The sequence below is a fragment of the Hibiscus syriacus genome, unplaced genomic scaffold (genome assembly GCF_006381635.1).
Source record: "Hibiscus syriacus cultivar Baekdansim isolate YM2019G1 unplaced genomic scaffold, ASM638163v2 tig00002840_pilon, whole genome shotgun sequence".
Classification (NCBI taxonomy): domain Eukaryota; kingdom Viridiplantae; phylum Streptophyta; class Magnoliopsida; order Malvales; family Malvaceae; genus Hibiscus; species Hibiscus syriacus.
Genome location: NW_024061947.1, coordinates 8263504 through 8290404, shown reverse-complemented (window position 1 = coordinate 8290404; position 26901 = coordinate 8263504). Strand labels below are relative to the sequence as shown.

The 26901-nt window shown below is 30.7% G+C and overlaps 2 protein-coding genes and 1 long non-coding RNA gene across 3 annotated transcripts; all 3 read right to left on the bottom strand.

Moving 5' to 3' along the window:
- Nucleotides 1–1458: 1458 nt before the first annotated feature.
- LOC120156499 (polyadenylate-binding protein 2-like) lies at nucleotides 1459–5395 on the bottom strand. The gene is made up of 9 exons (XM_039167812.1): nucleotides 5146–5395; nucleotides 4360–4478; nucleotides 3380–4036; nucleotides 3201–3278; nucleotides 3030–3119; nucleotides 2688–2819; nucleotides 2338–2514; nucleotides 2052–2255; nucleotides 1459–1952 (listed from the first exon to the last, which is right to left on the bottom strand). The coding sequence occupies exons 1-9, from the start codon at nucleotides 5393–5395 to the stop codon at nucleotides 1707–1709; spliced, it is 1953 nt and encodes a 650-aa protein (XP_039023743.1). The 3' UTR covers nucleotides 1459–1706.
- A 3976-nt stretch (nucleotides 5396–9371) lies between these two features.
- LOC120156518 (WUSCHEL-related homeobox 4-like) lies at nucleotides 9372–10417 on the bottom strand. The gene is made up of 3 exons (XM_039167832.1): nucleotides 10151–10417; nucleotides 9784–10065; nucleotides 9372–9687 (listed from the first exon to the last, which is right to left on the bottom strand). The coding sequence occupies exons 1-3, from the start codon at nucleotides 10379–10381 to the stop codon at nucleotides 9535–9537; spliced, it is 666 nt and encodes a 221-aa protein (XP_039023763.1). The 5' UTR covers nucleotides 10382–10417; the 3' UTR covers nucleotides 9372–9534.
- A 10549-nt stretch (nucleotides 10418–20966) lies between these two features.
- On the bottom strand, nucleotides 20967–22346 carry LOC120153699. The gene is made up of 3 exons (XR_005518814.1): nucleotides 22060–22346; nucleotides 21156–21252; nucleotides 20967–21072 (listed from the first exon to the last, which is right to left on the bottom strand). It is a non-coding gene; the product is annotated as an uncharacterized LOC120153699 (long non-coding RNA).
- Between the last annotated feature and the right edge of the window lie 4555 nt (nucleotides 22347–26901).

Genomic DNA, 26901 nt, shown 5'->3' with positions numbered 1-26901 from the left:
TGTTTCATGTTTTCCACCTACAATATTAATTTAATAATTTCATTTACACAAAAAATTATTTGATTGTTTTTGATATTTTATAAAATATTATTTAGAATTTAAATTTAACAATATTAACCAAATATAATAATAATATATTTTCCACAGTGAAATAAGTATGGACACTTTTATAAAAATGATATATACTTTTTTCTAAAGTTATGTAATTTATGTTTCAATTTTTTTAATAGTGTTTCATGTTTTCCACCTACAATATTAATTTAATAATTTCATTTACACAAAAAATTATTTAATTGTTTTGATATTTTATAAAATATTATTTAGAATTTAAATTTAACAATATTAACCAAAGATAATAATAAATATATTTTCACAGTGAAATAAGTATGGACACTTTTATATAAAGGATAAATACTTTACAATATAACATGTAAAAATATGACAAAACCAGATTCATTATGACAAAACCGGTAAAATTTACTTGATATGTTAAAAGTATGGACATTTTTATAAAAATGATAGATACTTACCGATAACCAAAGTTTACCGGTTACCAAATTTTTTAATAGTTTTTCATATTTTCTACCTAAAACATTATTAGTTGTCAACATAATAGGTACCGCTAAACCGAATTTATTAAATACATTTTAATGTATCCGGTAATATCGTATATTAGCTGTATATTAACCCGCCTTTCCTGAGACAATTTGATGTTGTATTCCCTACAGGAGACCGATAGATTCAGCAAGTGGAAACGTGGCCTTGGGATAAAGAGATTATTAATTACCAACCACATACGAGAAAAGACATAGGAACAAACGTCTCTACCCGGGGGAAATCTTAATTATTTTAAAGAAAATTAGTACATAATTTATAGTATTGCTTTTGTCATATATGACTTTTATTAATATTTATTATACTTTTTACTTAATTTACATGTATCTGAACACATCATTTAATATGTAAATTTAACAAGTAAATTCTATTGAAAATTGTTAACTCAAGAAGAACTTTGAATTCTAAAGTGACAACTGCTAAGAAAATGTAGATTCCTGGACCATAGATAATGTAAACGCACCATTTCTTCTTAAAATTGGGCTTTAACCTGACCAGAACATTTGAGAACAACTCGAAGAACAAGAATCAGAGATGTTTATGACCCATGTCGGCCCTTAATTAGAAAATATTGACTTAATTATCCAAAGTCTAGACGACTCAAATTAATAAATCCAATTAATCTTGAATTAAACTCCATCCAAACGGAACCAAGCTACCAAATCAAACACAGTCAAGCTGGCCAAACAAAAACAAAACTGTGGCATAACCTACCTTGAACAAAGTCTGCTTTATTCAAGCCGAGCTTACAAACTCAATCGGCTTTTGAAGCCCATGTTTACCGAGATAGAGGGATAGCTCGACCATTAGACAGGTCAAAATTAATAACCACGAGATTCAGTCTAAATGCAAATTTTAATGCATCAGACAAACTTATAATATCCATAACAAACCAGTTTAAAAAACTTAAAGGCCAAACCAAAACAAACCATGTCTAGCAAGTATCAGAAGCCCTAACAACCGACAAAAACAAAGCATAGATAAGAGTTCCAAACATCAACCCTAATAATAAACTGAAGATAGCCCAGTTCTGATAAAAGAGGTCAAGCCACGTCCCTGCCAAGAAAATTAGACCCCAAATCCTCAGCCATTCAAGAAACGAGGTTATCGTTCAGGGATAGTGAAGCCAGATGGTCGGCTGGATTGTTGGCCTGCTGCTGGGCAGCAACACTCCTCAACACCTCCATGGCTTCAGCTACTTTAGCCTTCAAGGCTTCTGGGGATTCAAGGAGATGCAAAACCTCAGTTTGGTCCATCTCCAGAAGCATGCCTGTAACCTTGGCTGCTGCATCCCGCTCAAGCCGTTCAACAAGGGGGTACAAGCTTTCACCTAGCATCTGCTCACCATCAACAAATTGAAAACACAAACATCTCTTAAGCTAAATAAAAATAAACCGAAGTCAATCCCAATTGTCAAAGAAAACAACAGGGCTTACCGTCCTTTGCTGTTCAGGTGTCGCATTTGCAAGAGCTGTAGCCAAAGCTGGAATTGGCATATGCTGTCCGATGCCAGCATCTCGCAAGGGCATGCCACCCATGTCATATGGAACAGAAAGCATGCCTCCACCAACATTAGACAGAGGGACTTCAGGCATGTTATGACCAGGGGGATAGCGATAGGCACGTCCCCTAGGCATCATCTGGAACATTTTGGAAGAATTAGAACAAGAAAGCCAAATCATAAGTATAAGATACGTGCTACTGCACATGCATAAGGCTAACCTGCTGCTGAATCAATGGCATTGGTTGCTGATTCTGTTGGACAGCACCAGTTCCTCGTCGTCCACCTGGGCGCTGGCCCTGCTGACCTTGCTGTACCATGGGAACAAAGAAGTTTGGTACAGGGGGGCCACCAGGCCTCATTCCAGGAAGCAGTTGCTGCTGATAACCAAAACTAGCCTAGAATAGTAACATAAGAAACAAACAATTTCACTTTCAAATCTCCCCTATCAAACTGAGTTACATGATTGAAACCAATAAAGGTAGGCACATAATACTAACAAATCATCCAAGCATCTAAAAGAACAAGCATGTAGAGTTAAGAGGATTGACAAGGACTAAAGATATATTACTTGTGGAGGAAGCATGGCAGGAGGTGCTTGACCATATAAAAATTGTTGGCCAAATCCTGGAGCACCAGGAGGGTACATTGGCATACGAGGAGCAACTGAAGGGTTAAGCGGTCTCATTTGAGAAAACTGAGCCTGAAATGATAGACATATGGAGAAAATGACAAATTAAATTCAAATTGATCCATAGAACTATTAGAAACAATTTTCAACGGTTGATAACATGAATTTGACAAGAATTTCAGAAGTATCAAGACGTGTCCCTTAAAAAAAATGTCAAAATGAAAGTATGCACAAATAACACCACAAAATTGTAGTCTAAGAAATTATCCTTGCTTGTGTTACCTGTAGCCTTGCTCTTCTCTCTTCTTTCCTTTGTGCCACTGCAACATAAAGCGGTTTGCTAACAACCATTTTGCCATTCATCTCAGCAAGCTGTAGATGGATAGAAACATGTTTTAGATAACAATCTCATATTGGAATGACCAACCAAATAAAGAAAGAATTCAAACTTACAGCACCAGAGGCTTCTTCAGGAGTCGAAAATGCAACAAACCCAGAGCCCTTACTAATTCCACTAGGGTCACGCATAACCTGTAAAATTTTGAGGGACAATTGGGCAATAACATATATCAAGAGAAACAAGAGTACAATAGTTAGCATCAACAATCAAACAATCTAGAAGCATTCCAAACCTTGCATGAAGTAATGGTTCCAAACTCAGAAAAAAGTTCCTTCAACATTTCATCACCAATACTATCATCTAAGTTCTTAATGTATAAATTTGCACCCTGAGATTTATCTGCAGCTTCCTTCATTGTTTGCTCAAATTGAGCTTTTAGCTCATGCTCTCTTTCATATTTTTTCTGTGCTTTTCCAACATACCACTCTTTGTCTTCAAATTTCTTTCCATTAAGAGCTTCAACAGCTTTAGCAGCATCATCAGCATTTTCAAAGTTGACAAATCCAAAACACTTTGATTTCCCATCTGCATCCCTCATAACTACAGCACTAGTAATTTTGCCATACTCTCCAAAAATTGTTTTCAGATCTTCATCTGTTGTAGACTTGGAAAGATTTTTCACATAAACATTATTGAATTTGGCCTTATTCAACGCAGTCTCTCTTTCCTGCTTTCTAAGGAAACGTCCAACATAGACCTGCTTGTCATTAATCAACATGCCATTTAATTTGTCGATCGCATTTTGAGCAGATTCTTCATTGTCAAATTGTACAAAACCATAGCCTTTAGACTGGCCAAAACTATCAGTAGATATCTTGCACGAAAGAATGTTGCCAAATGAAGAAAATGTATCATGTAATGCTTTGTGATCGATAGACTTGTCCAGATTCTGCAATCAAACCAAAAATCAAAGGTATAGGTAAATATAAAAAGCCAATCATAACATTTTTCAACAGAGAAATTATGCATGATGTAAATAATTGCAGCATATAGACCACGGGAAGACAAAAGATATGATCATTTGCAAATATATTTGCATGAAAATTTGGCATGCAGGGCTAGAGAATAAACAAGCAGGAGCAACACCTCTAAAAGGCATAGGAACATTCAACCAAAATTACCATTCCTCTGATTTAAGAAGAGAAAAATCAGTAAGACTGGAATAGCAATTCAAATAGAAGAAAAGAGGAGATACTGGAAACACACTAATACCTTAATAAATATGTTTGCGGTACCAGTCTTACGAAGACTAGGATCACGCTGAGAATACATGACACGGATGGACTTATTATTCAGCGGAGTGAAATTCAGTAAATCCACTGCCCTAGCCGCTGCAGGCAAGAATAAAAGAAAGGCACCGTCAATTAACTTGAAGAATTTCAAAGAAAGAACAGATTCCCCATATGATAATTATCTAAAATATGAACATCAAAAATTCAGAAAAACAAATCATGAAGCTTCATTTATTTTTTAAAGAGTTCGAGCAACTCAATGAAATGCTAGGCAGAAGTGATAAAAAAAAGTCAAAAGCCAAAACTCGAAATCATCAGAATGATACTCTCTCATATATACAATAGCGCGCAATTTGTACAATTCCATACAATCTAAAGTCAGTACTTCGACTTCAATTATATTCACACTTATTGAAGACATTACCAATTACAAGTGGAAATCAGCAAACTGCAATTAAATTAATTTAGTGATGGAATCAGCAGTCAAAATATGTCATAAATGCAGGACTTTTTTTAAATCCAAAATGTATTACCAGAAACGCATTGTAAAAATAATAAATTAATCCTTAACTAATGTCTAGAGAGCGGATCCATTCAATAGCATCCAACAAATTTTAATACATGGATCATAAAACTTGTCAAAATTCAATCATTTATATTCAATATTATAGAAGAATTCGCAATCAAACTAATTACTCCAAGCAGCCCTAGATTACTAAATCACTTAACAAAGGATAAATCTTTGAAAGTGAAGTATAAGTCTAACCATCACGAAGGTTGTTATAATTGACATAGCCATAGCCAAGAGAGCGGCCGGTGGCCAAGTCCCGGCAAACCCTCACTGAAGCAACCGGAGCCGCCTGGCTAAACAGTTGGTAAAGCTGCTCATCGGTGACAGTAACATCAAGATCGCCGACATAGAGAGATGTGAGCATGAATTGCGCTCCTCCGGATCCCGGAGCGACGCCGTTTGGACCGGAAACCGGTGCCTGTTGCGGAACCTGAATCTGCGCCATCCTCGATAAAACTTAACCCTGACTCTCCTAAGATCCTACTCCTTTTTTATGATTTTCTTCCTTGTTTTTGTTTACCTCTCCTATTGCTATTAAATGGAAACTCTAGCGAAACAAACAGATAAAAATATGCGGGATATTTTTGGTACTAAAGAGGATAGGGAGGGATAAAATGGGGATAGAATCGTCGGAAATCCGGAGGAGAACCGGACGGAAGATAACGCCGACGGAGAGTTTAAGAGATTTTTTTGAGGAAAAAATAGGATTTTTTTTCCAAATATTTTATAATTACTAAGAACTATGAAAGTGTAGGGGGAAGAAGGGAGGGCAGAGTAACTGCACCGCACCGTTGAAGAAGGAACTGTGTCGTTTTTATAGGTAAAGCAGTTCATAAAGGTTGATCTCCGCCGTCGGATCTGTTACATGGAAACGAAATCTTAGCCGTCTGACAAAATCAGGTGATTGCGTGACAATGGGCCAGTCAAATTACACGTGGCGGTGTCAGCCGTCAACAGTTACGGAAAGCTTCTTCCCCAATTTGGCTTCATCCCCTCTTTTCTCTGTTTTCTTACGTCATCATATTCGTATATTTTTAATTATTTTATGAACTCAGAAATAGAGTGTTAAAATAACACGTTATATTTTAGAAAACAAATGTCATTTAACAGTGTCAAATAACATTGACTTATTAAATATTGATTGTGACATTAAATACCATGTCTCGTGACTTAATTAATTATTGAAATAAATATGTTCAAGCCTATACACCTAAATGGTTTGAAAAGAATTGAAACATCAAATCTAAATAAAATATCAAACTAATTGAATGATATAATAATAATTTTCTATTATTTATCCGAATATCTCCTACAAATTATCATTAAAATATTTTTAAATTTTTCGAACGATTTCTTAAAACGATCTGTAAAAAGATTTAAAATATAATATATATCTTAAATTACCTATAAAATTATCAAAACAAACTCTGTTATTTCGCGCAATGCATGTAGTATTTGGCTTAACCTTCTCTCTCTCTCTCTCGTTAATTGGTCTTATAAATATGTTTAGCCTATCATTATTAGACACTATTCTCTATTTTAAAATAAAAATATCTGTATTTTTCCGATAAATAATATCTAAAATTTTCCGGAAAATATGTAGCTTTTCCTTGGTTTATTGATTTTTAAATGAAAAATATCGTTAGGATAATATCAAATCTACATTTTAGGGGTTGAGATTTGACTAATTAATTTTAGAGTTTGGTTTTAAATTTATTTGACATTGAAATTTTAATTTTTATAATTAATTTTTCATAGTTTAATTCAATGATAAATATCTAATCAAATTAACAAGTCATATTTTATCATCCTGGTTCAATTTGAGTTTTTCAGTTAAAATGTGTGAAATAAAAATTAATTCAGATAAATTTAAAAAAAAATATGTAAAACTAAAATCTTGTCGATATTACTGTTTGAGTTAATAATATTTTACTAACTGTTTAATCTATGTCATTTTTTAACCCACGAAAATTGGACTCAAAACTGCCAACCCGCATCAAGAGTGTAGTTGGGCCAACATCCGAATATATTAACATAAGATGTACAGGTCGGGTTTTGTTTGGCCAAGGTCCGAGTATAAAACTGGGTATTTTCTGTTAATTGATTTGTAATAATAATTACAGTTGAAACCCGATAAATTAAAGATCTCTCTAAAATAATAATATTTTATCTATCTTGACTTGGACCCAAGGTCTAAATTAAAAATTTTGATAAATTAATAAGACAATAATTTTCCGGAATGCCCTTATATAAATTTATGATTCCTTCAATACTATATATTAAAAATTCTACAACATTACGGATATAACTAGTACAACTTAATAAAACATGATTCTATTGTTGTTTGGTTCTTCTTAAAATTTAAATCTAATTGTATTGCATCTCAAACTTTCCTTACCGCATCCAAAAGCTTCGGTATTGTATTATCATACTGCAACAAAAAATTATAATATCACTATTAGTGTTTCCTCCTGCGTAATTGGTTGCAAAGACATTGTATCATCTTCAGTTTCATCTTCAATAAGATTTTCAACCAAGTAATCCAATTGATGTTTGACATTTATTTTGTTGTGGTACACAATCCATTAATCATTATCACACTATACATGGACATCATTCAACTAATCAATATGATGTATATATTTTATTCATGAAGAATAATGTAAGTTCGTTTAATCGAAAAAAATCTCTTTAAATTAATAATATTAATTTATCAATTAATTAATACCTTTTTGAATCAATAAAATTATGTGGTCATGACATTATTAATTTATAGAGATTTTACGGTAAACGAGTTTTAAAATTAATATACATGGGTGAAAATAGAAAAATGATATTGAATAAAAATATATAAAATTGAAAACCTTTTGTTGTTAAAAATGACATAATTTATGTCAACAAGTTCTAAAATAATTGGTTAAAAACTTTCAATTGATATTTATTCTCTTTTAAATTGCGGGTTCAATATTGATTATGAATAAAAATTCTCTTTTTCTCTACCTAAGTATAAATTATTTAAAAAAATGAGTTAATCTATAAAACCAAACTTAATTAAGAGGATTATTTTAGAATAGGTATTGTGTTGACGAAACTAATTACTAATGGAATCAATTCATCACTCGTGTCTAGTTACAAAATAAAACATATTAAAATGGTGTTAAATGTATAGAAAGTTTTTGTATTAATTATTATACGTATATGATAGATTCCGCTCTTCTGCAATAATTTAATTATTAATTTTCTATAGTTTTGAAATGTGTTTATTTTTAGTTATGAAATCAACTTGCATTTTATTAATTTCGTCAAAGAATTTGATGCCGTCTATTTATTAAAACACATGATGGTATATAAATCTTAATAATATTTCACGATTAAACAAATAATCTTTTCTTTTTTTAATTAATCACTAGTATTCGATTTATTGATCGATTAATCTAGATTAGGTACTGTAGAGATAAGAATGATCCTTTTAACCCTGTTTGCTCTATGCAACGTTAAGTTTCGAACTCCTGACCTTACTTAAGGGATGTGCCTCGTCCCAATTCACTCTTCTTAATTTTTTTAAACATGCAAATAAAATCAATTATACAATAATAAATAGCGATTATATGTCACACCCTAATATGTATATAAAAATTAGTTAATCAAAATATTTGATGGGATTAATAAAAAATGCTTATCTTAATATTAAAAGTACAAATTTTAGAAATAAAAACTATAAATTATCAATTCATTGAGGGACTAAATTAAAATAAATGCATAGTAAATGATTCTTTTATGCAATTTAAATATCTTAGAAAATATATAATATGTCTATGGATAGAGTTAGAATATTAATTTAGAAAGACATAATATAATTACTTTTTAATAATATGAGACAACTGAAAGATATTATCTGTTTATAATTTTTTAATCTATTAACAATGAATGTATTGTAATTGTTCGAATTTAAATCCTTTAAAAACAACATTTTTATTAGGAATGTAAAAGAAAAATATCTTCAAGTTAAAGCATAATTTCGGCCCTAATGTGTCAATTTCCTTGGTCGATTAATTAGATAGATATAATTGCAACTTTATAGAAGTCTTCCAAGCAATGGAATGTGGAATCATAACAAAGATAAAATCACACATTTGCCTTTAATTATTTCAACAAGACTCACGTCCCACCTACTTTTCCTTTGTGGCTGCCTTCCACGGATCTTTTTCAACTTTGAAAAAAAGAAAAGAAAACCCAATTACAATATTAACATCTAAGCTTCATAGGAGCCAAGCCTGTAGTGATGAATAATGGTAGAAGGAGATCGATACTTCTTTTTCAACAAGTTATTATGTTGATCCCATAATCAGAACAAGATCGATCCTTCATATTAACTGATGATGATTATCAGAGAATAAATAAAGAGAGTAAACAAATTTGGGTTTTCAAGTCAGGGATTAAATAAGCCATTAGAGTACAACAACACAGCTTTGTGTCTTTCTTCTTTCCTGCTGCAACAAAAAGAAGAACAGAAAAAAAAAGAAGCTACAACACCATCATCATCATTCATTAAAGCAGCTTTTTTTTTGGTTATTTGAAACCTCTTCATCTTCTTTCCGGGTGCAATGGGAAGAGCTCCAGAGTTCTGTTTTCATCTTCTTTACTCGACGATCTGCTTATTTCTTCTTCCTCGAATGACCAGCTTCTGCACTTCCTCTTATACGGACTATCCTCTTCTCTATCCGTAATTATTTCCACCTACAATGCACCATAGTTAGCTTCATATAAGGAAAACAAAACTAACCCTAATACAGAATAAAAAATCAATGGGATTAGGTTTCTGGGAAAACTAACCCTAGTATCCCAAGTTAAGGGAGAAATGGGAGCTGATTTTCTGGGACAATGGCCAAGGCCAAGGCTGTTTCGCTTCTGCTTTTGTCTCTCTCGTGCTTTGTGGTTTTGGAACCAGTAGAACACGTTCTTGCCTTCGATCTTGCCGTACTTGCCGAGCTGCTCGGTGATTTGTTCTATTTGTTGTGCGTTCGGGGTTCGCATCCCTCCTCGATACAGCATCTCCAGTATCCCTATCTGCTCTTGCGTCGGGTTCCAACGCGTACCTCCCGGGTGCGTTTCCACCTACATATCATACAGTAAACTTCTTTCAATAAAAAGAATCAATCCAGCAGCCGTGTTCACAGTAGATGAAATGATTAAGTAGTACCGGAGGAGAATGGCGGTTTTCGTTGGAGGGGGCATTGCCGAGTTTCCGAGGGCCGCTATCGGGCCGAATGAAGCTCTTGAGGTCGAAAGAGGAGACGGTGGTGGTTGTATCAGTGAAGTTGGAGTGGAGCTTAGGAGCAAGAGGGCGTAAACGCTTGCAGCCAAGTGAGAGTAATGGCTCTTGTTGCTCCCAGAATCCACGACCCAATTGATGCACCTTCATGTTTCCCATGTTGAAGGTGTGAATTATGGAGAGTGGTGAATTATATAGAAGATTAAATTAAACTAAATTAAGAAAAACAAAAAAGAAAGAAGAAAAACAAAAAAGAAAGTGGGATATGAGGTGGTGCATTGAAGAACCCAGACCGAATGATGAGGTGAGGTTGACTTGTGATTTCCCATATTTTAAAATCCCCAAAAAAGAAAAGTTTAAGTGTAATGTGAAAAAATTTACCATAATTTAAATGGAATAATTATAAGGATATAATATTTTTTTAATTTATTCATAATACACATACATTCTAAAAATATGATCACATAAATCAATTTTTTTTAAAATAATATCCTCTTTAAATATTAAAATCACTCATACATTCACCTCACTTTACTATATTTTTTATCTAAATACTCTCAACTATTTGACAAAGAATATTTAATCACCTTGTTACAGTCACTACTATTCGAATCTATGACCTCTAAGAATAATAATGATTCATTTAATTTATGAGATAAGTTATTCATGCATCTTATTTACCTGTACTATTATCATCACCGTATTAGGGTGATTTTCATTTTAGGGTAGTGGCGTGTGGGTGAATAAGTTGTGGGTTGGAGTTGGGGCAGTCTAATCAATTTTCATATCATTCATGATAAGGTGTTATTGCTTTTCGGTGGCCTCTTTTTTTGTTTTTTCCTTTTAATATTTTAGCTATAAGGTGAATGTGGGAGAGGAATTTGAAAAGATTCCTCCAATCCCGATGCTTTAAAATGGAATTCCTTTGCTTTCCAAGATACGGATGTGATGAACCACACACACTCACAAAAGGATACTCCAAAGCTACACTATGTCATTCTGTGTAATCATATTTTATGGTATAATTTAAGTTAATACATTATTTTTTTGTGAAGAATTTAAGGTAATACATTATATTATAATCATAGGATTATTATTTTAGACGGTGGAGAAAATATTTCATAAACAATACTATATTAATATGAGTTGTTCTATTTAGAATTCGAGTTTAAAGTAAAATTCTTCCCCTCTGCTTTGGAACTATAGTCCTCAATTCTCGAACTTTATATTATTATAAAAACCCACTTCTTTTTGGTGTATAAATTTTGGCATATCCTATTTATTGGATATGGTACATGTGCATGCAACCATACATGCAAATTTTTAATATATATATTCCAAAAGCTTATATTGTATTTATAAAAGTTTAAGAGTGGGTAAATAATAATTGCATGTTTCACTTTGTATGATGAGGTTTGAATATACAACTTGATTTTATGATCACCATCGCATGATTCTTTGGAACCAATTGATTGGGTTCAGCACGTGTGACTCTCATCATCTGACTCAAATTACACGTGTGCGGTTCAATTATATGTAAAACTTCTTTTCTGTTAGTAACATGATATCAGAAGTTTAATTCAATCTTGACAATATTAGTTTTAAGGATGAGTCTAGAGTTGATTTCACACATTGATATTAGTCACTAATAACATGTACTGATGTGCACTATTAATATAAAATAATTTAAAAATGATTATTCTATTTTTTAAAAAAAAATTATTATATTTGTTATTACATTTTTAAAGTTACATTAAAAAACATGTATCACTAGTCAAATATTCTTTATTTAATTATTGTTGTGTTTGTAAAATTTATAACTTTTAAGATCTAAAAATTTAATTATCAAAAAAATGAAATTATTTTTATTAAGTGATGTGATTCAAGCATTTAACTTTTTTTTTAAAAAGTTTAAACATAATTTAAAAATAAAAAATCCAAAAAATTATAGTATGAGATTAATAAGAAAAATACATTCAAACTTAAAAAAGCGAAAGAAAATATCAAGTTATTTATACGATATAAATTCAATATTTATAATATGAAATTAAAAATTATTATTTAAATTATTTTTATCTATTTTGTTTTCAATTTAACGGACCTAATAGAAATTATTTTAATTAATATTAATAGTAAAATGAAATCTTAGTACAATTGGAGGGTGAAATGAGATATTTTCTATTACTTTAACGTGGTACATCACATCTTTAATGACAAATAATAATGTTGTGCTCATTTTATAAATTTATGAATTATATATGAATTTTCCTAGTTTCAATATATAACAATTATTTTAGAATTTTCCTAGTTTCAAGTTCAATTTCATTTTGATATAATTAATTCCACAAACGCTTTTAACAGCTGTCGAAAGTAATAGTTTTGTAATAAATTTATGAATTATATACGAATTTTGGCATAATGTAAGTTTTGATGTGATGAAATCCTGTATAAAAATTTTAATTTTGATTTAAATATACATATTTAGAAAAGTTATTGTATTTGGAAGTAAATATATTTTTATATATGTAATATATGAATTTAAAATGATGTCACCTTAATAGAATATCATTCATTTCTAAAATCTAAATAAAAATAAAAATCATATATATAATAGAAAAAAATCAAAATTTATATACTACAATAAATTATATATTAATTAAAATTACAGTATAATTGTAAAATTTAAAGTTATATAATTTTATCTTTATAATATTAGGTGGTAGTCACTCTCATGCATGTTTTTCACAAGAAATTTTATTTGTGATTTCTTGCTCAATTAAAGCCTATTATGCAAAGTCAATAGTGGGGAGTCCTTTTCTTTATTTTCATTACATTCAAAGTTATCATTAATTTGTGAACTTTTCGCTGAAATTTTATAAATGAAGTAATTATTTATATAATTTTAAGATCTTAAATTTAAATTTAATTTTTTTTGTTAAATGGTATTTTGTATTAATCAATTCTAGTTATAGTCTTTAGATATATGTTTTTGCAATTGTACGAAAAAATCTGTAATTTAATTTTTATTAACTTAATTAATTTTGATTTTTAAAAGATCATTAATATAGAAAAATAAACTCTAAATATATACTTTCAATCGCATGATATATATAACAATAGCTTCCAGAAGAAATTAGGGGAAAAAAGAAAACAAATAATTTGATCTGAAACGTCGTTTTCTTAGTGGTGGAAACTTGAAAGTGTGATATGTATCCCAAAAATCTAACAAAAATAGTTAACACGGTAAACTCGCGTTTGCGTGCATATCTACCACCGCAGAATTAAGGTTTCGACTTTCAACACTCGAGATTTTGCTGCCGGCAGCTGATGCGACATAAACGTTTTCCCCTTCTCTTCTAACCTTATGCGACGTCACTGCCCAGGAGATCTTGACATTGACGAATTTGCCTGCCACCTGTTTGTCGAAATGTTCGGCTTCTTTGCTTAACAGCTCATGCTAAGCTCTCCAAATGGATTTTTTTACCACATAAATAACAACAACTAAGCTGGAATATATATATATATATACACACACAAACATACATCGATAGTGATGTCATTTACTTGATTTAATTTTATTACTTGGACTCACTCGTTATTCACTACATCTTTTTGGTTGTCTCATATATACACAATTGTGGTTCATATTAATTTGATAATTAGATAGTTAGGAATGATAATTTAATCAGGATTTAATAGATTTTGTATCGATTCAGTTGAGAATGTATTTTTTAATAATAATAAAAATTGAATTCAGATTAAATTAGAATTTATAAATGGTGAAATCGCGTTAGGGTTACGGTAAAAATCTCTGGTCTAACTTAGGGTAATAGTATAATTTCCTTTTTATAAATTTAGTGTTATTATTGTGATTCCCTCACTTTCTATTTTTTAATTAGGTCAATATTTTACCAAATAAAAATATATTTTATATATTTGTGTCAGGTCATATTGAATGCAAGTTTTTACCCTAAGGGGGTGTTTGGTTCAAGGATTGTGAGATTCCCATGGGATGAGAATCCTACATTCCCATGTTTGGTTGGCCGGGAATCTCATTCCCGGTAATGTTTTATTACCAATAGTAGATTTTTTGGGGTATATTACTAGGAATGCCATTACCTCCCTTCCCTTAGGTATTGTAACATTACCGGCATTTTGGACTAAAATGCCCTTAAATTTTTATTTTTTTTCAAATATATCCTTCTTCTGTCATTGAATAATAAAAATTCTACGAAGGTTAAATTACAAATTTATCCTTAAATTATTTTAGATTTACAAAAAAAAAAGTCTATAATTAAAATTTTATATGAAATTCAGGGGTTAAAAAATTTTTACCCTTTCATTAAACCTTTTTTATATCTTTAATTTTGTAAAAAAATTATATAAATATTATGAATTTAATTTTTTAAAGAAAATATATAAATATTTTACAATTTATAATATTATACAAATATATAATAAGGACATTTTGGTTAAATATACATTCCAATAATTTTTTATTCCTTTAACCAAACACGGTAATCTTACATTCCTGCTAAACCAACCAAACATAAAATACAACATTCCCAGTAATCTTATTCCATGGTAATCTTTTATTCCCACTGGTAATCTTACATTCTGTGAACCAAACACACCCTAAAGTTCAAATATAATCAAATTCATATGGAAGGGATATGTTTATCGGGTCGGGTCAGGTTTAGGTGAAAGGAATATGCTTCTCAAGTCGGATTCAAATATACATTATATATATATTTCGGGTTAAGTCTGGTTCACAAAAAATTGATCCAACCTGACCTGTTGTCATCTTTATATAAAAGTTATTATTTTTTTATCAAAGTTTATGAGTTTAAAAATTTAAATTAGAAGATGTATTAGTTAATGGCAAATCTATACATATATTTTAGGATTAACTCATGTATATTAATAAAAAAATTATTTATGATTGCATAAATATAACATCCATCCACCCTAGGCTTCATTTACATCTGCACCACTAATTATTTATATTTTGCATTGTTTTATATTCCTATTTTCTTGTATAGTAACACAATTCTTGTTAAACAGCAGTTACGGGGTGAAATGACAAGATGGTTGGTGGAGAAGCTTACATATGTGCATATGTTTTCCTTGAAAAGATAGAGATTTACTTAGTTGGAAAAGGTTATTAATTTCGAGGTTAACTAAATATTTAGAATGGCCCAACCCTGTCATTTCTTAGCTTAACGACAAACACAATGCCTGTGATAATCATCATTTCAGTGTTGACATCTTCAGCTTAATTATGAGTTTATCCCCACACCTTCAGGTAAGCTTTATCATTTTCCATATCTTTTTCTGTAATTTTTTTATTATATTAATCAAAAGGGAATAAAATCCAAGGTAAAATATTATTCTAAAATAAAATTATTATTTAACACTTTTGATTTATTTTTTTATCGATTAATGGGTATCAATTCAAATGAGGAAGATTAAAATTTATTACTAAATAACTTTTTTAAATTATTAATACTAAAATTTGGGTTAAGACGATAATAAATAATTTATTTTTCTGAATTAAATGGAGAGTCATAATTGACAATTTTATGTAGAGGGATGAACTAAAGACAATGAATCATATAAGGTTGAGCGAAGGAAGAAAAGTCACGATTCATTTCTTTAAATCTACTAGTTGATTTTTATATCGACCTTTAATACTCATGTCAGATTAAGGTCATGATGGTTATTTATAGAATTACAGGGTCAATGTATATCATTGTCTGAAAGCAGATTCAGTCCTGACAGATCAAGTAAGTATGTTAGTGGTCTTATCAAAATATTATAACCGGTTGAAAGATACGAGTATTCAAGGACTTCTATCAGTGGATGAGTTCCTTTAAAGGCTTAAATAGGTGGATGAGTGCTAGCGGAGTCGCATTGTGAAGGAGATTCTAACCTACAACACTTATTCTTTTTTGGTTGAGGGAATGTCATAAAATGACTTGACACTATACATGTGAGAGGGTATTTATAGCTTTTAATGGGTTATTTATCGAGAAATATTGCGATAATTGTCTTTTGGTAACTGGAACTCACACGCAATGATTGTCACAATCCTTTGACAATATCATTTATAAACTCACATGATCTGTCAAGACCAAATCTACTATTAGATGATCATATCTATTGATTATGTCAGTCTATGAATTACCATCATGGCCTCAGTCTTAACACAAGTATTAAGAATCAGTATAAAGATAAGTACATAGTATGGAGAAGGGGGGAGGCAATATTTTATCTTTCCTCCTCTCAACTTTATATTACTCATCGCTTCCAGCTCCCTATTTTTCATAAAATTGTATCAATGTCTCCTTACGTAAATCAAAACAAATGAATCGTCTCTCCACCTAAATCGAAACAAATGAATCGTCAACAACCGTTTAATCCAATTTCTAACCCCAGCAAAAATATATTTTCATTTTAAATTGTATTTATCTCAGGACGTAAATATAGTAAAATAAAACATTATGTAGTATCTCCTTCAATCACGACAAAGAAACTAAAACTAATTCTATAAATAAATAACCACGTTAATTCCACCCCTACTTTACATAGGCAGACATGATTATGTGCCTAATCTCATTTCCCATTTTCAATATATATCACATGTTAGGCTGATTATTACTTTACTTTTAGGAAGAAAAAAAAATATTTACCATAGGTTAGTTTATATTTTCTCAGCTTCTTTATGACCAAATCAAGATTTTCCTTTCGGTACCCCCACGTACGTTTACTATTCATATCGAATGCAAGTTTTTGCCATGGGTTAGTTTATATTATCATGTAAATTCCAAATACTATTTAATGGGTTTTTCATTTTTATTAATTTGTCAAATACATAAAATAATAAGATTATATTCAAATATGTTGGATGGAGGTCTTGTTAGTCTCAGATATTATGCGAAATTAATGGTTGAGAATGATTTGAGAGAAAAAAACAAACAAAAGTGATTGCAATGATTCAACAAAAGAAGCAACGAATCAGGTGGTCTAGAATTGCACATTTTTGGATCATAAACCACCGTAAAAAGACCCAAATGTAGTGAAAATTCTCATTGTCTTATTCCCACAGAATGTAACACCCAATCATCAAATTACATGCATGCACCTGATGATGGAAATTTTCAAATTCCATGGAAAACACTGACCGGCTTGTAGGACACTTGTTGATCCGTTAATGGACGGTCAAAATTTAACACGACGGTGGAATGTTTCATCATAATCACAAACATTTTTTCTTCCTTGCAGCGAGTGAATAAATAATTAGGATGAAAGGAGTGGATCCCACACAGTGGAAGAAACGGTGGGAAGGAGGCATGATTAGGACGACAATGGCATCATTTGCACGTGTCGATGGACCACATTCCATCAAAGTAGATACCATAACTCATTTTACTTTTAACATAAAGTAAAAACAGACATACATACTGTTGCCTTCCATCTCCTAACATAATATCACATATCCCTCTTCTATGCTTATAGTTGCCTTTGAGCTTCATCCGTCTAAACAAGAACTGAATTATCGTAGGAGAAAAGGGGAATGAATTTCCACCCACTTTCTCCAATTACTTTACATTTCTACGCTCTTAGTTTTCATTTTGCTTGGAAACCTTTTCAGCTTGCAGAAAAGAATGGACTTGAGAAAACTCTTCTCTTTACTTCTTTAAATCATGCCAAAACGTGCGCCCCCAACACCACACCATCATTGTAATTAACTTAAAATATGACATGTAGCATGTTTTGTCAGATCCAACAAAAGTTATATATGGTGCAACTCGGTGAAGAAGTAAACTGAAAGAAATGGTGAGAACTTGTGGTTACTCGACGGTATGGCACAATTTTATTTAATTATGATTATTGCGTTCGTGTAACTATAGATCTAGGGTTATATAGTTTAATGTACTCTCATATAATCCTTCTGTCATTTATAATTGACTATAGTGAAATATTTTTTCTATGTTATTTTTTTCTCATTTAGAGTTTTTTCACATAAAATCGTGTTATTATTATTTTTTGATAATTTTGGACGATTATAAGGTAATATTTGTTAATAATTTTGCACGTACCATACAAAAACAACTGTTTGAATCAAAATCATCTAGGCAGTAGCGGAGCCAGAGTTCGGTGTGAAATCCAAAATTTCTTTGATTAATTACTTATTTTACCAATGGCGTCTACCCTGAAATTTTTTATACTCACCCTAAAATCTGAATTTTTTTTATTAATTATTTATTTTACGGACGGTGGCTACCTAAAATTTTATATTATTAATCTATATGTGTCCTATTTTTAAATCTGTCTTGACTGTAGGGAGAAGGTACTCCCTTCTACTATTATCATCCTTTAATGGGTTATATCTTTTTGTTACTTTGTGATCATTTAATCGTACCTACTTGTAACAATAGAGATGGAATGGTAGCTGGGAAAGAGAATAAATGAAAAAGATGGTGGCTTGGGGAGGAAATGGTCAAGTCGTGTAAAGGAAAAGTTGGTGCAAAATGTGCAGTGAAAAGAAATAGAATTGCAAAGGGGGTATCAAATGGATGACAGTGTAAGAACAGTATTGAATTGATGGCACTGAAATTCCTTTCCTTTTCCTTTGCCTTTTTATATATTTTTTTTTGCTTTTCCTTCTTCCCAATCCCAATCCCAATCCCAAACCCCTTTTTTCTTCTTCTTCTCCCATCTCCCTTTAACCTAAAAATAAATAAAAAGAGGGGTTAAGATCTTGACCTCTCACACCCTTCAAAAGTCTAAACGTCTGTTTTCCATGTTTACTCCTTCACTGTTGTTAACTCGAATGGAGTATATTTTGAACATCATTTTGGTACTGTATCATGTCATAGAGCTATTGCATTATTCTTGGTGTAGCGTTTGAAGTTTTTAACCTGAAAATCACTCACTTTCTCCCATTGCCAGCACCGCATTGGTTCAAGTGCCCAAAAGAGAGAGTTGTCCCACGACTCATTTTGTTGTATGAAATGTAGCGGAGAATGGCCCCTCCATGAACTTCACAGCCATTTTCCCTCCACAAAGCTCAGGGACAGATGGAAGGGAGATAGAGTACTCCATTTTCAAGTCAACTTTTTATGGTCTTTGTGGATATTGGATTTGTTTGTCTGCTGGTGCAGATTCAGAGTTTGTTTTTTCTTTTGAAATGTAAAGCTTTTAGGTTCAGTTGACGATGAAAGTCAAATAACATTAAATACCAAAAAAAAAAAACTTTAAATCCTTGTAAATAAAGGGTGTACTATGAGTTCATCACAAAAGGTTGTGGGGGAGAAAGGAAAGAAAAAGGTCCTAGTCCTTAGTGATAGACTAATATTATACAATTTAATGATTTATGATTTTTTTTTTCAACGAAAACAGTTTTCGAAAAATGAAATCTAAAATATAAATTATATTTTTAGAAAATATTTTTTAAAAAATATTTTTCAGTGTTTGGATGATATATTGTAAAATGTTTTATACTGTTTGTTTAATTTTTCTGAAAATAATTTTCAGAATATGTTTTTAATAAAGAAGCCTACATATTCGATATGTTTTTATTCTTTAACTTAGCTTTAAAGGTTCATTTTTTATATAATTATATTTTATAAAAATATGTATTTTTATTAGTACATCAAACTAAATTTTTAAATAATATTAATAATTTATGTTGATTGTGTTATAAATACACTATTTTAGGTTTAAAATCTTCATGATGCTTATTCATTCGTATTTTTAGAAATGAATTTCAACGTATAATTAATATTATGTAGGTTTATTTAAATTAATATTAATAATTGATTAAAAATATATTATAAAAGTTCATAAAAATTATGTAAGTTTAATTAATAGTACACCACATTAAACAACAATAGTTCATAACATTGTAATAATAATAATAATAATGTCAAAATATATAATTAAAGGATTTATCACATTAAAACAACAATAATATCCAACCGTAATATATAATGATATATGCATCAAATTAAATCCCTAAATCATAAGATATTATAGTGTGCTCAAACTCACAACAGAGTATTTTTTTTAATAGAGAAAAACTTGGAGGTTAAATAATGAACATTTGCACTGCATTTGCAATAAAAGTATCAGATTTAGAATTCATTCTCACTAAAATTACACGATTTATTTATCTATTTGAACTATTTTAACATGAATTGCTATATATCTAAATCAATGGTGAAAAAACATTTCTCATAGAAGAATCGATGAATGGTAAGAATTTATCATACTGATCTGTCATGCTTTACAACATGTGTAAAATCCCCAAAGTTTCACCATGAATTCCTTTTCACACGATAAACTTTATATTGTTAAAAACTGTTTGGAGACAATGGATAAAATCTTCAAGTATAGATGGACCAAATATAAATATTTAAAAATGTCATGAATTCTAAACAGTCAACAGATAAAATTTTCAGTGAAGAACAAAAGAAATAGGGGAGAAAGAGCATTACAGATAAAGGTCAATATCTTCAATATTGATTAAAGCACCGTTAAGAGCCATCAGGGACTTGCCAGGAGGGATCATTCTCTGGTTTGCAAGTATCTCTTCTATAATTGAATCATTGAGCTGAAAAATGCATGAATTTGTATAAACTGATTAGAAAACAAAATTGGGCACCTTATTGTTGGAGCCTATATTATAAATATTACAGCTGCTAAAACACTGAGAGAGTCACCAAGAAGTTACCTTCATTCGAGATAAAGAAGACACTACACTAGGAAAATTTTGGTTGATTTCTTGCATCGACTGCAAAGGATCAGAGGCCTGTACTATTCTCTTTGCAGTTTGATGCCTAAATCTGTTCAAAGGGGAAATTTTTGGCAATTTGAAGACTAGACATTCATAACTAGAAGGAAAAAGAAAACCTTAACTAAACAATACCTTGCGGTTCCCAAACATCAAGTGTGTCTGATACTGTTGATGACAAAAGATAATCCCTGAATGCCATTATCTCTGATGTAAGGTCAGGTTTGCGTTCCTGAAAAGGAGATGAAAGAAAATATTAACTTCAGGATGACATGGTTCACATTTCACAGTTAGAAAATCATGACTAGTGTTTACTCCTCCCCAGAGTGGAAGGTTCAGTTCTTTAAGTTTATTCATATATAAACCCCCTAACTTCTTGGCTAAGATCTTTAGTATGAGGATCTTCTAGAATTACACCTGCAATTCAAACCTCAAGTCCTTAGATATCTCAACCAAAGAAATAAAGCATGTGATTAGAAGCAAACAAGCATGCATGCTAAAATAAAACTTGCATGAATGCATTTTATTCAAGATATCCATATTTGTAATAGAACACCATAGGCATTCCCAAGAAGTTGTACTACAATTGAGAACGATGAAGAAGAATGAGATGTATTCATAAGGAGAAAAACCTCAAAAAAGAAATAATAATAATAATATTAAAAGATTAAAGGACAAATCAAGCTTGAAAGTTTCCAAAAACCATAGAGCAAACAAGTTAGAACACCAAGACAAAAGTGTATGCATTAGAGAGAACAGTATGATTAAAGAAGATCCATATATAGAAACCAAAAACATCAACCACAAACATATTGCTACATCTGCCAAGGAAATATCACAATTGAATTCAAATGCAAAGATCCATAATGGCAATTGAAAAAAAAAATAGAAGATAACTACATAATACATAATACATAGAAGCCTTGGAAAAAGTAAAGAAAAAATACATGGTAAAATAAACCTATTGGCCAAATTGATACAAAGGTCAAGAAAAAGGGGTGGCTTTTGAATTTGCAACTGCTCCAGCAAAAATGCTAACCTTTCATTACGGTACTGTCATCCATGGCCTTATACTCCATATTCTTCAAAGCAAGCTCTACACCATACCCGCCCAAGTTTAAGGAATCCATTGCACCAACAGCCCCACATGGGCCAACTTCTCCTTCACAGCCGGAAGGTAATACTGGTCTGCCAAGATACTTAACTTTTCCCTGGACATAAAATGAGAAGTAAATCAAAGAATTTACAACAGAAGTTGCACTAAAGAGAGTGTTATCATAATCCTTAAGAACAGATGAAAGGAAGCATCGAACGGGAGCAGAACTGTATGCACACAGTATTCTGACAGACTAGTAAACAAAGCATATAAATGAATCAATTCGATAATTTGTATCAGCTCAAAACCGATGATGAAGGTTCCCACTAAGCACCAGATGGATCTCAAATAAGTTATTAATTCAAACAAGAGGTCTAGCTTATTTTGATTGCAATAGGTGCTTTACTTCATCTGATCCTTGCCAATTAATATATGATTAAATATTGTTCATAAACCAAATCCACAACAAGAGAATCATAAACAGAACAAACCCAAAATTGAAGCGATAATACCGTGTTTTCCTCACTTTTTCATTGACCGTAAAATATTTTACGTTAACCCAGGTGTTTGACGGGAACCAAACACAGTAAAATTGAGAAAACATTTTCCGTAAAATGTTTTCTCCATTCCAAACAGACGCTTAATTTGTATTCATAAATCCTTACCTGCTTTGTTAGTTGATGATTTTGGCAATGTAAATAAATGCATTATATATGAGACCTACTATTCAAAGACCAAGGTCAATACTAAATTAATCATTTCTTTTAAAATATTTCGTAATTCATTAAATGATCTCAACAATCAAAAGGAATATTATTTTTCTTAGACAACACATATTTAAATAATTACGATAATTATATCTACTAAATGTGCTTGCACTGTCAGTAACTAAAAAAGTTTTAAATAAATATTATCTTGTAATCATAACACTTATCATTCACCCTAATATATTTTGGATGTGATACTTTCTAGGGTGTGTTTGGTTGGGAGAATGTGAGATTCTCATGGGAATGAAATCCACATTCTCCCATTTGGTTGGCCGGGAATGTCATTCCCGGTAATTTTATATTACCAATAGTGGATTTTTTGGGGTATATTACCGGGAATGTCATTACCTCCATTTCCTTAGGTATTATTGGATTACCAGTGTTTTGAACTAAAATGGCCTTAAAAAAATTTCTTTCAAAAATATTCTTATTCTGTCATTGAATAATAAAAATTCTACGAAGGTTAAATTACAAATTTATCCTTAAACTATTTTAGATTTACAAAAAAAATCTATAATTAAAATATTATATGAAGTTCAGGGGTTAAAATAAAATTTTACCCTTTCATTAAACCTTTTTATATTTTCAATTTTGTAAAATATATATATATATATTATGAATTTAATTTTTTTAAAGAAAATATATAAATATTTTCCAACTTGTTAAAAAAACAAATATATAATAAGGACAATTTGGTCAAATATACATTTTAATAATATTTTATTCCTTTAACCAAACACATTAATCTTACATTCATGCTAAACCAACCAAACACAAAATACAACATTCCCAGTAATCATATTCCCTGGTAATCTTTTATTCACACTGGTAATCTTACATTCCGTGAACCAAATGCACCCCTAATGTAAGTAGCGGCTAAGTTTATAAAGATAGTTTACTTCTAAAAAAATTATAAAATTTTATTCTACTTAAATACATTTATCTTTTACTTAGAAATTGAAAATTTTGAATGACATATGCATTATAATTTGTATATTATTTTAAAAAAACACGTTTTTTTGTACATATAAATTATTGAACTATTGTTGTCATTTTGATTTTGATATTCTGCATAATTTAAGTGCATTCATATATCAATTTTCATTTTGGAAAAAAAATACCTTTGATTTTGATATTCTACTGTTGTCATCTTGATTTTGAGCAAACACGTTATTTGTACATATGTTGATTTCGATATTCTACTGAATTTAAGTGCATTCATATATTCTGTTGATTTTGAAAATCATGAATAATTTATGGATTGTAAATGTATTAGAAAACACCAATAGGGTTGGTTCAAGTGGTAAGTAGTTTGATATCGTTTTACTACCGTGCGGCCGTCGTGGTTCTCGCCGACCTCTCTTTCCTCCGGTTTTCTTCAACTCAACTCCCTTACACCGCCATTTTCTTTTCACGCAATTTCGTTTTCTTTCTTATATTTATTTCATGAAGGGTAATTGATTAAATCCTCATTCTCCTATTATTTGAATGAATATTTGGATTCGGTAATTTCCCTGTTATAGTTGCTTTCATTGGTTTTATTTTATTTAATTACGTCATTTCTTAATTGATCATTGCCTGTATACGAAGACAAAAAATAGCTCATGAATTATTGCTCTACTGTTATCATTTTGATGTTGTTATTTTGATAAATTTTTATGGTTTTCTGGTAGCTAGTGTGGGGAAAGAGATGAAACCATGTTTTAAATTTTAGGTAGGTGAAACTTTTATAATAATCAGAAAAAGATGGAGTAACAAACAGTCACTGATTAAATAACTCGGAGAAGGTTGTGTTCAAAATATTTCTACAACTCAAAGAATGAATTTGTTTAGGTGTCTACATTATTTGTAATTTTTATTGTTGATGGTTTGTTGAAGTTTCTGGCTTACATAGGAAGATGATTACGACATATAATGACTTCTGGTAGATGTTTTAGTTTAATATGCTAGTGTGGTTGGTGGTAAGTAAATTTCACGCCTTGGAGAGGCTGGAGACAAAAAGGGGAGGTTTTAGAGTTTATAAATGGTGGTGTTCATATTCTAATATATGTCTTTTGGAGATAAAATAATGGTCCGTGATAAGCGGTAGTCCGATTTCATACCGAACGCCTCAGTAAATGGGGTAAGTAGGACGGACAATCATGAAGAGGAAGTACCGAGATTAAGTTGGGAAGAATTTCAGTCTTGGAAAAATAATAGACATGAATCCTAAAAAAAGGAAGTCTTGAAGTTTATAAATAATGGTGCTGCACATACTTTCAGTCATATCTTTTGAGAATAGAGTAATGATCTCATGACACATATATCTTGATTGAAGAGATGAGGTTTTCAAGAAAAGAATTATATTTACATGTAGGGACAAATACATAATTTTATATTAGGAGACAGACTTGAACTTATAAAATTTCAAGAACAAGCGAAAACAAATTTTCATTAATAGAAAATATATATAAAAAATCTAAAATATATTGTCACTTTAAATTTTCAGGAGGACGATTGTTCTCATCCGGCTCCTCGGTCCGTCCCTGTTTACATGATTGAGTGTAGGCTATAGGCAACATGTGGCCTTCAAATGGCCGTGGTAGATTTTGATCGTGACTTCTTGTTGGACTTTATGTATGGTATTTCTCTCGGTCATGACAATGTTTGAAAGCTAGTACAAGAGAATACTTTGCTCGAATTGTCATATTCATATACACGTGGTTCGGGTTCGGGTGTCCCTTACATCCACCTCTGCAATTAAGAGATTTGATGGTTTTCATAGAACCTAGGTTACTTACTGCTAAAGATTTTTGTGTTACAAGCATACGTTCGTCGAGCCTTATCGTGAACGGTATACTCCTTTTGATTTGGACCGAGATCTCAAGAAACGTAACATATTTGTTTGATTCCATTTGCTTTGTTGTGTGTAAATTTGCATGTCCAGCTAGATTTGTTGCTGTCACCGGCGTGATGCCTTTCCACGACTAACCGGTTGCCGCTGCATTTCGTTGCTTATTGTAGACCAATTCAGTTCTGGTGCTCATTGTGCGTTTAATCTTAATCTGAGTCACTATCTTAGTTACACACTCACACTCACACTCACACTCACACTCACACTCAAGCATTTGTTTGTTTCACGTAAAATAATTTTTGAAAAACGTTTTCTTTATTATCCATTGTTTAGTTATAGGAAAATTGATTGGTCAATGAAATTTCCTTTACATTTTCTAAAAAATGACTTACGGTCTGATTTTCTATAGGTCATTTTTTCGAACTTTTCACTGCAAATAATAAATAATCAAAATAATTTTATTTTATGAATTTAATATTAAAAATATCATTTTAATCAAAATATTAATTATTTAAATATTTAAAATATATTTATTAATATTTATAATAATATTATATTATATTTTTATATTATAATAATACACTCAATTATTTTTTAATAATAATAAATATTATATTTTTATTTTAATAATATATAATAAATTATTAATAAAATTTATGTTATTTATTAATTTATATAAATAATATTATTAGATTATTAATAATGAATAATATTATTTATGTATTTAATATTAATATAATAATCTAACAATATTTGAATAAAGACATTTAAAATATATAAATTAATACTCTTTAAAATATAATATAATACAATTACTTTAATAAAAGTTTTTTTTGATAAAAAGGAATGTCTCGTTAAAAACTCCCTTCATAACCGTTAAGTAACAAAGACTCGACGGACATTGGAAGGAGGAAAAGAGTGTCTTAAAATTTTTATTGCATAAGAACCATGTACAATAATATCACACTACCATCCAAAAACAATGGCAGCCCACTCAACACAGTGCAAAACAACACTACCTACATGTGTATGTTAATACCTTACACAAAAACTACCTCCTAGGTTAATCAACCAGATACAAACATATACCATTCCCAAATCTTCCTGATATACCAATAATAGAACAACAACAACCCAATTAATTCCCCATCATTTAACCTATCCCTAGTTTGGCAAATTCACCCG

Coding starts and splice junctions, on each gene's coding strand:
- LOC120156499 (XM_039167812.1), bottom strand. CDS start 5,395: ATGGCGCAGATTCAGGTTCCGCAACAGGCACCGGTTTCCGGTCCAAAC. Junction 4,037..4,359: donor CCGCAAACATATTTATTAAG/GTATTAGTGTGT, acceptor GTTTGATTGCAG/AATCTGGACAAGTCTATCGA. Junction 2,256..2,337: donor TGCCATTGATTCAGCAGCAG/GTTAGCCTTATG, acceptor AAAATGTTCCAG/ATGATGCCTAGGGGACGTGC.
- LOC120156518 (XM_039167832.1), bottom strand. CDS start 10,381: ATGGGAAACATGAAGGTGCATCAATTGGGTCGTGGATTCTGGGAGCAA. Junction 10,066..10,150: donor AAAACCGCCATTCTCCTCCG/GTACTACTTAAT, acceptor TATGATATGTAG/GTGGAAACGCACCCGGGAGG. Junction 9,688..9,783: donor CCTTAACTTGGGATACTAGG/GTTAGTTTTCCC, acceptor GGTGCATTGTAG/GTGGAAATAATTACGGATAG.